The sequence below is a fragment of the Phodopus roborovskii genome, unplaced genomic scaffold (assembly GCF_943737965.1).
Source record: "Phodopus roborovskii unplaced genomic scaffold, PHOROB, whole genome shotgun sequence".
NCBI lineage: Eukaryota > Metazoa > Chordata > Mammalia > Rodentia > Cricetidae > Phodopus > Phodopus roborovskii.
The window spans coordinates 9,610,176-9,620,585 of record NW_026126611.1 but is presented as its reverse complement, the minus strand read 5'-3'; the positions used below and the strand labels follow the sequence as shown (position 1 = coordinate 9,620,585).

Sequence of the window (10,410 nt, the reverse complement as noted above, 5' to 3'; positions counted from 1 at the left end):
CCCCGCTGCCCGAGAAAACAGAAGTGCACGACGCTGCCAATTCCTGACATTAAGTCGTCTGGCCGATACACCATTTACAGAGTATGTCTCCATGTTCCCACACTGGGGAGGCAGAAACAAGCAGGCCTTGTCATGTCTGTCCTTCCTTCTGCCTCCACAAACAACACCTAAGATCCTCTGGACCAGATGCCCTCCAATGACTTCAGATTTCCAGGAGCAGCAGTAGACAACCTTTAAAACAGAATAAAATGGAATGAAGTAAGGTCGCTGTGGAGCACTGCAGATGAGTCTGAAGAAGCTGTCCACTGAGGAAGAAGGCACTTGCTAGCAGGAGACAGGCAGGAGGCTGGCGGGGCAGCTCAGTGAGTCAACAGCTTGAGGCGCGTCAGCCAGCTGACCAGCAGGGAAGGCTCCCCAGAAGACGCCTTGGCAGAGGAGGCTGACTTCTTCTTGGGCCCTTCCTCCTGAAAGGGAATGGTGGCGCTACTGTGTAGATCAGAGTTGAGATAGCACCTGCTCCCTCGGATGTAGTCCGCACCTCGCACCAGGTGCCGCTCGGTTGAGGGTCTGGAGAAGCGGTACACAGGAGATGTGCTTTCTTCAATGATGGTTGTAATCCGCTCATTGCTGAAGTACCGGCAGAGGGCATCTTCCCCTGTTTTCAAACAAAGCCCGCAAGCCCATGAGAACAAGAACCCCCAGACCTAACACCACTCAAGCAAACAGTAAACAGCCAGCTCTCTTCCATGCAAGGGCCTGTGAATGCTTGTCCTACCCCCCCAGTAGTGTTTGTAAAGCGAACAACAGTTTCACCATCAGCGTTATGGTTAAATCAGAGATGCCAACACCTTCTCCACCTCCACACCACCAACCCACGTACTGACTGTGTGCTCCTCAGTGGCTGGGAGGATGTGGAGCCTTTCCTTTGGGAGGTAGGGCCTGGCTGGCAGATGCGGATCACAAGGGATGGTCCCTTGGAGGCTAGACCTACTCCTGGTTCCTGATGCTACTACTTACCAGTCCAAGTCTACCATCTCATACTCCCACTGCCTTTCCAAGCCCTGATGTGTTGTGAAAAACTAGGTTAATTAAGCAAAGATGTATTATAGTTTCTGCTGGGGAATGTTACTTTAACTACATGAAGGTGTGTCATACATGTCTCTGCTGCCTTTGTTAATGATGTAAAGACGAGTTACTTTGTAACATTTGTGCTGCATTTGTTTAATTATGTAAAGAAAGCACCTGATTGGCCTAATAAAAAGCTTAACTGCCAACAGCTAGGCAAAAGAGAGAAGGGCAAGGCTGGAGAGCATAGAGAATAAGAGAAAAGAAATCTAGGCTTGAGAGAGGAGGAGGAGGAAGAGAATGAGGGAGAAACACAGGGCATGTCTGGAGGCAGAAGCCAGGCAGCTACCAGTAAGACATGGGATGTCTCCATCAAGTCCCTCCCTTCAGGTCCCAGGGAGCCCCAAGGAAGAGGGGGGGGAAGAGTGTAGGAGTCATGGGGGATGGAGGACACCAGGAGAACAAGGCCTCTGCAAAGCTCTCGTGAACTCAGGGAGCACGCACAGGGCCTGCGCGGGTCCGCACCATGTCCTCTGCGTGCATGCGTGCGTGCGTGCGTATCATGGCTTCCAGTTTGGTGTTTTTACGGGATTCCGGAGTGTTCGAATGAGTTGGGTGGGTCTGATTCATGTGCCTTTTCCCTCAATTGGTTTGTCTTGTGCAACTTAAATGTGATACATTTTTCTTTTAATCTTCTATTTAAGTTTGTAATTTTTTTTTTGAATGAATGAATGAACAAAAGAAACTTTGCCACTAGGGTAAAGGTTAACAACTGAACTGTCTATATATACCTGCTATGAGAGGGAAAATCAGTTTTCTCCAATGGAATGTCACTGAGTAAGTATATCAACCACCCCAGGACAGGCCTCAAGTTCAGGAGTAGCTGACCAACATACTAAGCACTCCACAGGTTTTTTCTTTTTTTTAATTTGGTTACAGTTTAGTGTTGTTTTGCTTTCTCTTTATGGGTGGCTTTCTTCCCCCCCCCCCTTGGTTTTGGAGGAGTCTGTCATACTGGGTTTTTGTTTTTAAAGAAAGAACTTAAAGTTGGGCAGGGAGGGAGGGAGAAGTTCTGTAAGGACTTGGGGAGAAGAAGAATATCAAATATATCTAAATTTAAAATTTGTTTTAAACAAAAACGTGTATAATACAAAAGTAGAGTTAAAAAGAAAATCAACAAAACAAAAACTTCATCTAAAGGGGGAAGACAATACATAGTGGCTCTAACTATCAGAGTGTCTTTTCTAGAAGTAAAGGCCTTCAAAATTCAGGTGCTTCTGACAAAGGAGAAAACGCAGCCAGAGCAGAACTCTCCGGTGTGTCCCCGGCAGCAAACATGAGAAATTCCTGGCAAAGGCCTAGTGTCTCTCGGTTCTTCTGACCAACACCTTTCCACCTTGACGAATCCTCACTGGCAGTCTGTCTCTTGTCCAAGTAAAAGAAACACCCTCTGCTACCACCAAAAGAAAAGTCATATACTGTATATACCTATCTACAAAACTGGCAAACTCGAGGCCCAGTGAATGCCTGTCAGGGGCTGTGGAAGGTGGAGTCAGGCATGAGCACCACCAGGTATAAGCTGCTTTACAGGGCAATGGGAACATTCTGAAGTAGACGGTGGTGACTGATGTGCAATTCTCAACACATTAAAACCACCAAGTTGTCCACTCCCAGAGGGGAGGACTCCATCCCAGGAGCACTGCCGTTTTATCTCTTAAGTGGCCATGGGCAGAGAGACAGCATCACCTCTGAAGCAGTCAGGAAGTTCTCACAAGGCCCGATCCCTCCACTACACCTCTCCATATATGAAGGAGGACAGGCTAGATCCACGGCCAGGGAATGGTGATGGAGATGTTGGTGTTTTAAATCTAAACACAGGCCAGCCCTGCCACCTGCTGACGGCTGCAGACTTTGCTCTGCACACCAGAAACACCCGAAACCAGGGACTGGCTGGCATCTGGTCCCTTAGTGTAGCCCAGATGATCCGAGCCAGCACTCAGGTGACAAGGTTTACCTAGGAGATGTCGGGAGTCACTCGCTTGGAAGGTTAGACCTTCAGAGTTCATTCTGTCCTTTCTTTCCCAGGCTGAAGCCCATCGTATGTTTATCTCACTTGTTCGTTTCAACATTACACAGGTAATGCCATAATTTCCATCCAATGTTGGTAATCAGAGCCTATCTAGCAAAAATAGGGAAAGGTCTCACTATTGTAGCCCTGGCCATCCTGGAACTCACTCTGTAGACAAGGCTGGCCTCAAACTCCAGAGATCTGCCTGTCTTTGCCTCCCAAGTGTTGAGATTAAAAGCACACACAACTGTGCCCAGCATAAAAAAAAAAAAAATTTAAATGTTGCCTAAAGATTTGTGTAATAATTAGTAATAAATTACAGGGTGAATTAAAAACAATTTTTCAGACAGTAATTATGCCTCAATAATTTAAATAGGATTTGTTTATTCATAAGATTCAAGTTTTTAAAGAATCATGCAATTGAGGATGTTTAATGGATGATTTGTTTAAAAAGTGGACGGTTTGTGTCTAGAGCCTTTTAAAAAGTCACAATGCTGACTAGATTGTAAGAAGATACAGTGTTTCCAGTTCTGGAAAAAAGCAGTCTTCTAGCAACCTTCAGCAGGCCTGACCCACTGATGACAAGCTGGGCCTCAAGAAATGCTATCACCTTCAGGGTAAAGCATGGGGTGGCCTGGGTTCTGACTCCACTCAGTGCTTTTGGTTTGCTTAGACGAAACATACCTTTCCTCCCATGACCTCGAGGTCTAGCAAATGGGTCCACAATCCCCATCCAGTTCCCATCTGCAGGCATGGACAGAGGCCGGGGTTTGCCTTCAGAGACCAGAGGGTGAGGCAAGGTTAGTGACATTTGTCAACTCGAACAGAAGTCCACCCCTGCCTTCACCTCTAACTTAGCTCCCAACTATGCCCACTTACATAGAAGCAGTGACAATGTTTAGAATAAAACTACTTTTAAAGCCCCACTCTCTTAGTTTAGACAAAGGCATGCTAACGCTGAGTCCTGGAGTCTCCAACACTAAAGTTAAAATTGTAATGTGAGCTCACCCAGCTGGGCTTTGATGCCTGGCAGAGCAATGACTCAACAAGGCTTTGCTTTAGCCAGACGAATAAAGGGCTCATACCTAGAATTTCATTGAGGTTTATGTTTTCCTCGGATCACCTTCAGAGTCTGCCAAGTTCATGCCAGAGCCCCAAGTAAGGGGGGGGGGGGAAGTAAAAAGAAACAGACGCACACCGGAGAACTTACCATACGATGGCGTCTTCCTTCTCATCTTTGTGGGCAGAACGTTGGTTCCCACCGAATAAGCTGGCAACTGATCGGAATCAGTGATGGTAAATCTGCGTCTCTGGCTCTCCTGGTCCAGGAAGGAGTTAGGGGACTCTGAACCCTTCCACCCAGGCATCGGCTGTTTACTCTTACTGGGTCCTCCATAGGCAAAGCTCCCATTCTCGTCCCTGGAAGACAGTGTGTGGTCACTAAGGAGCTCACAGTCCAGCTCTCTCGCCCAAGAACGAACAACAGGAGCCCAAGTTAACATGGGCACATGTGGCTTCCAGCTCCATCCCACTGGAGAAGAAGTACTACTTTGCTAAACTCAAGTCACCCCTTCAAGTACGTACAGAAGCCCTACAGAAGAACAAAAGCCATGAACCTATTACAACCGAGCAAACACGACCTTCTTCCGTACAAATAAATTTATCATGGCGTTGGCATAGCTTAAGCTACAGAGATCCCCAAGCAGCTCCTTCTGAGGCCCCAAAGGCATGCACTTCTGTAAATTTTTCACAAGTGAGATGTGTTGGCAGTCTTGTCTTGAAGGGGCCTCACCACCAACTGTCTCAGGAGGTGAGGCCCAGCCCTGCAGTCCCACACAGTGAGGCTGATCTTGTTCTGTAAAGTGACTTCCTGGCTCAGCAGCTACCCAGTGGAGACAGCCATTCCACCCTACGAGATGGGGACTAACATACCGGGGAGAGTAGGGGACAGCGGGTGGGGGAGGGATGTAGAGGTCCAGGATGGCTGGCTTCTCCTTCTTCAGGGAGGCATCCATGGTGCTCTCTGGGGACTGGGTCGTGGTGGGTGGGGGTGAGGTCTGCAACGAGAGCCACACGGGGAGTTAAAGAGCAGAGGTCAACTTGGAGGTTATTCTTGGTATATTTTCCCCCCCGACCCACCCCAAATCAAGCCAGGCCTGAGGACAAGGAGAGGCTGAGCTCACCCACACACCCACGGCTACTGACAGAGCTCAGCATCCATGCTTCCATGAGGCCATCCACTCACAGAGCACTTGCAGAAGCCGTGGGGCTTTAACTCTAGCCTTAGCTAGAAATCCATGCCTTGGCTTCCTCCCCTGCAAAACTGATAGTAACCACCCTGCTGTTTGAGAAAAGCACACAGCGGGGGTCCTTCAGATTGGGAGTGAGGCCTGGGGCTCTGGGTATGACCTGCCTGCCCTTCTGACTCTCTGTGTCGTGTATGGCAGAGGCAGTCAGTGCCTCAGCTTCTCCGAGTCTCATCTATAAGATGGGAATTCGTGAGAACAAGAGCAGTACCCAGCTGGGCAGCTGTGGAAACTGAGATAACACCACCAAGGGCACAGGGTATGCTTGCCACACAGAAAATAAACCACTCACTCTGCTGACTCCAGCAATGCATGCCCACAGGAAGAACACGTTTTAAGTTTAAAACACGATTTGCGTCTTTACCTTAACGTCGCTGATCTCAGAGGACTTACAGTTTTGTTACGTATTTAATACTCATACATGTACATGTTTAGATCCAATCCACCCCCGTTGTGCACTCCCTAACCCTAACCCTCTTCTCCCTCTCAACTTCTAGTTCTCTCAGGCTCCCTCCCTGTCACCCCGCCCCACCTCCTAAGTGGAACATCTCACCCCAAGCTCAGAGCTCAGAGCTGGGACGTTAACCCATACAGTGCTGCTTGGGGGCTCAAGCAGGGCCTCACCTCCCAGGTGTCTCAAATCATTAGTCATTCATCTGAATGAACCACCTCATCCCTAGCCTGGCTGACAACTTCATAACTTCACATCTGGGCATCCACAGAAGCCACCTGTTTATATGACATTTCTTGTGTCTAGGTATGGTCACAAGATGAACTATGCCCCACTCAAATTCCTATGATGGGGTCCTGTGACCCCGCCCCCCCCCCCCCCGCCCCAGTGTACTTGAGAATGTAATTGCATTTGGACATCACGTAAGAGGTGATCAAGTTGAAATGAGGACACAGGATGCAATCAATCCAACCGTGTCCATATAAGATAAAGATACAGGGGGGAGGGGGAGGATGTGAAGGCAGACAGAAAAGGTAGCTATTTCTAAGCCAGAGAATAAGACCTCAGAAGAGACCAGCCCTGCATACCTGGACCTTGAACCCCAACTACTCAGCCTGTAGAACTTTGTTATGGCAACCCCAGTAAAGTAACAGATACAAATATAAAACTAGGCGTCAACCTGACCCCTGGAGGTAAAATCCACACCTTCTAGCCAGGTACTCTACCTCTGCTATTACATGAACCCAACTAACCACGCCAACTTAGAGGGTTTGAGATATTCTTTGCAGCAGGGGCTGGGAAGGACACTCAGAGCCCACATACTGAGATCTCAGTCCCCAGCTTCTGGACACGGTAATGGCCAGAGAATGGCCCTCAGCAGACGAAGCTCTCCTAAAAAGGGTCAGCAGGCCTGCAGCTGCCTGGTTGCATGGCCCCCTCTGTCCTGTAGAGGGGGCCATGCCTGGGACTGTCCTTTCCTCTCCTGCCTTATCCCTTTCCTTTGTAGTGCCTGCCCTTGATGCCACTTTGACAGGAATAGTAACTCTGCCTGTAGGAACCTAGCCTAAGACAGCCTCTGCCTGGTGGCCACGGGTCCGTGTTGTGGGGTGCGTGGGTTTAAAGACTAAGATGCCTCGCCCTCATCTCACCCACCTTCCCCCTCATCAGTAAGAGGCACTTCACCTAAGCAGTCCCTACAGCTCTCTCTTTCACAGCTCCCCAGTGTAAGACGTGACGACAACAGTTAATGCAGAGTGCATTCTTGCAAACGGCTGAGAGAACAGGCTAAAATACTTTCACCCCAAACAATGGTGTGTGAGGTCATGCGTGTACACGACAATACATACAATGCTGGGAATGTGTATGTAGTTTGTGTGATAATTCATTTTTCTCATTTGACTTTATGTATGAGCGTCGGTTTGTTTCTGTTTTTGCTTAGTTTTTTTGGGGGCATGCATGCAGTGACCATGGGGGCCAGATGAAGGTACGGGATGCCATGGACTAGAGTTACAGCGTGGGTGCTGGAAATGGAACCTAAGTCCCTTGGAAGTGCCTTTAGCTGCCGAGACACCTCTCGGGTAGCCTCCCTTTGATTTCAGAACCTAAGGGACTTAAATCCTGTGACCCATTTGTTCCCTCCTCTACTTTGCACTACTGACTTCCACTCTGTTAGCTGTGGGTACATTTGCAGCATGATGTATCACAAAGCACTCAAACGCACAGCCTGGAAGCACTACACCTTCCACATGAAGACGCAAAGTAAAACCCCAGGCAGCCAGCCCGACAAGCAACAACACAATGCAGTCTAAGACTTAAAGACTTTATCAAGCCAAGGTCTCACTTATAGCCCAGGCTTGGGAGTTACACCTCCAGGTGCTAAGGGTTGAACCACTACATTTGGCTTAAGGACTTGACTTTGCTTTTTTTTTTTTTTTTTTTGGTTTTTCAAAACAGGGTTTCTCTGTGTAGCTTTGGAGCCTCTCCTGGAACTCGCTCTTGTAGACCAAGCTGGTGTCAAACTCCCAGCCTCCCGAGTGCTGGGATTAAAGCCGTGGGCCACCGGCGCTCGGCTTGGCTTAAGGACTAAAAACAAAAGCAAAGGCTTAAAATATTATTGGGAAGTGAAAACTAAGACTCAGTGGCTAAAGGGGGTTTGTTGAGGCTGAGGAGGCGTCACTGGGCCCCTTAAGTTCAGCTGAGACAATAAATGCTGGTAATACTCACAGAGGCTTTAAACAACAAAACTCACCTAAAGTTAGATTGTCTTTTAAACCCTGGCATGGGCTGTGTATTCTGAACTAAGCAATGGTATGGAACCATTTCCAATTGCCTGAGCTAAATTCTCCATCCCCACCTGCTACTTGGAAAAGTGACACTAAGAACTCTGCATCATGGGAGCCCTGAGATCAGGGTTCAAGCTGTGTGTAGTATATCAAGTACTGACTGCTATTCCTTCTAGAAGAAGGGAAAAAAAAAAAAAAAAAAAAAAAAGGCAGCTAGTTCAAGGACAGCCAGGGCTACAAAGAGAAACCCTGTGTCAAAAAACATACAACAACAATAAAAAGTCAGAAAGTAAACATACAAAGTTGCAAAATTCGGAAGAATTTTCCCCAACATTAAACAAGTACTAATAGCTTCCAGGAAGAAGAGACACACACTCTGAGGACTGACAAAGCTGCCTGCCAGCCATGCAGGGAATTCTAAGGATGCTCTTGGGGTGAACTGTCCCACATGTTGGGTTGGGTTCTTCTTGGACAAAGTTGCCTGAGTCACACCATGCTCCTGTAAGTGCACCCAAAAAAACTGAGTGTCTCACCGAGCTAAGTGTCAGTGGGATGATTTCTCTGGCCAGCCACTGGTGTCCTACCTGGGGTAAATGAACATTTGTCCATGTTTCCCCCGGGAGAGGCCACAGAACATGATGAAAACAAGTGAGATGATCTGAACTGAGCCTTCTTTATGCCTGTGTGGTCCATGGTGGCAGCACCAGCCACAGGTGAGTAAAGGGAACCTGGAATGTGGCCAGCGAGATGGAGGAAGTGACCTTTCAATTATTTAAATAGTCACATATGGCAAGTGGCTTCCACACGGTTCAGCAAAGGCCTGGAATTGACATTTTCATGCAGGCAGGGTTAGAGAAAACTGACAGGCAAACCAGTTCCTAAAACAAAAAATTTTAATGTTTTTTTTTTCTTTTTTCTTTTTTTTTTTTTTTTTGGTGGGGTGGGTTTGACATCTAGTCTTTTCTAGATGAAGGTCTACAATGGTCATAGATACCTGCACGAGAGGCGGCTTCCACCGCAGGTTCTTCAGGGGAGCCGGAGTAAAGTTGAAAGAGCCTGTGGGCCTCTTCTTCAAAAGCAGCACCACACCCGTAGGATTCTCTCTCAACTTTCTCACCAGATTTTTCAACTGCCAACCGACCTTGAAAAGGAGAGGGGGAGACTTGCTCGTGAGCCATGAAAATCCAACCCGCGAACTTATCTCAAAGAAATTCATGTTATGAGCAAATAGGTCAATGCAAATATGTTCATCTTAGCACTACTTCAGGCACTGGAAAAAAAATGGGTACAAAGTGTAACTTTAAATATATATATATATATATATATATATATATATACAGGCTGCAGAGATGGCTCAGCCATTAAGAGCACTAGCTGCTCTTGCAAAGGGACTGGAGTTCGATTACCAGCACCCATATTAGGTGGTTCACAATTCCCTGTAAATACAGCTCTAGGAAACTTGATGCTCTATTCTGGTCCCCATGAACATCTACACATGCACTTTCGCACACGTGTGCATGCACGCACACACACACACACACACAGTTTTAAATGTACAGCTATGGAGGGAAAATTACTTCCCAATAAGTAAACTCACCACTGTCTGCCGATTAACTTGAATGACTTCGTCACCAGCGTGAATCTTCTGAGACCTGTCTGCAGGAGACTACACAGAAAAGAGAGAGAGACCTGGCTTAGGTGTCTGACCCTTTCTTTCTGCCTCTTTCTTCTGTAGACAATGACAATAGAAATAAAACTTTCTCAAGAAGAAATAAAAACAAAATTAAAGTGGTCTGTGGGTCTTGGCATATAAGCCTTGTGCAATGTACTATGATGTTGGTTGCAGCATCTCATTAACACCTGAATTCATCGAAATATGAAATGTGGGGGTATATTGTTGGAATGGTTAGCTGATAAAAGTCATATATTTGACTGTAAACAAGTGGGAAAACTTTACATATGTCTTGTGAAAGCAGATGAACCATTTAGTATGTAAGAATCACTGTAATTATTAATAAACACTAATCTTTTTTGTTGTATTTTACAAATTACCATAATGCCATTAAATAAGAAGTTAATGGAAACAAAAATTTTATTTCTTTAAAGAAAAAAGTGTTTTCATCATCAGGCTATGAGTAAGGAAACAAGAATCTTGGGCTGGAGGAAGACTCAGAGATGAAGCACTAGCTAGGCAAGAATGGGTTACAAAGTCAGGTGCCCGGGGCCTCGGTAAGGCTG

General features: G+C 46.9%; 1 protein-coding gene across 2 annotated transcripts in view; it reads right to left on the bottom strand.

Annotated features, from left to right (window-relative positions):
* Positions 1–278: 278 nt before the first annotated feature.
* The window catches only part of Cnksr3 (CNKSR family member 3), a 77,678-nt gene continuing 67,546 nt past the window's right edge, over positions 279–10,410 (bottom strand). The window contains exons 7-12 of one of the 2 annotated variants that reach the window (XM_051205983.1): positions 9,770–9,838; positions 9,167–9,313; positions 5,066–5,190; positions 4,344–4,552; positions 3,818–3,907; positions 279–655 (exon numbers count right to left, since the gene is read on the bottom strand). In XM_051205983.1, coding sequence (XP_051061940.1) covers positions 360–655; positions 3,818–3,907; positions 4,344–4,552; positions 5,066–5,190; positions 9,167–9,313; positions 9,770–9,838 — 936 coding nt within the window. In that variant the 3' untranslated portion in view covers positions 279–359. The remainder of the gene's footprint in view (positions 656–3,817; positions 3,908–4,343; positions 4,553–5,065; positions 5,191–9,166; positions 9,314–9,769; positions 9,839–10,410) is intronic. The other variant, XM_051205982.1, reaches the window with a different exon arrangement.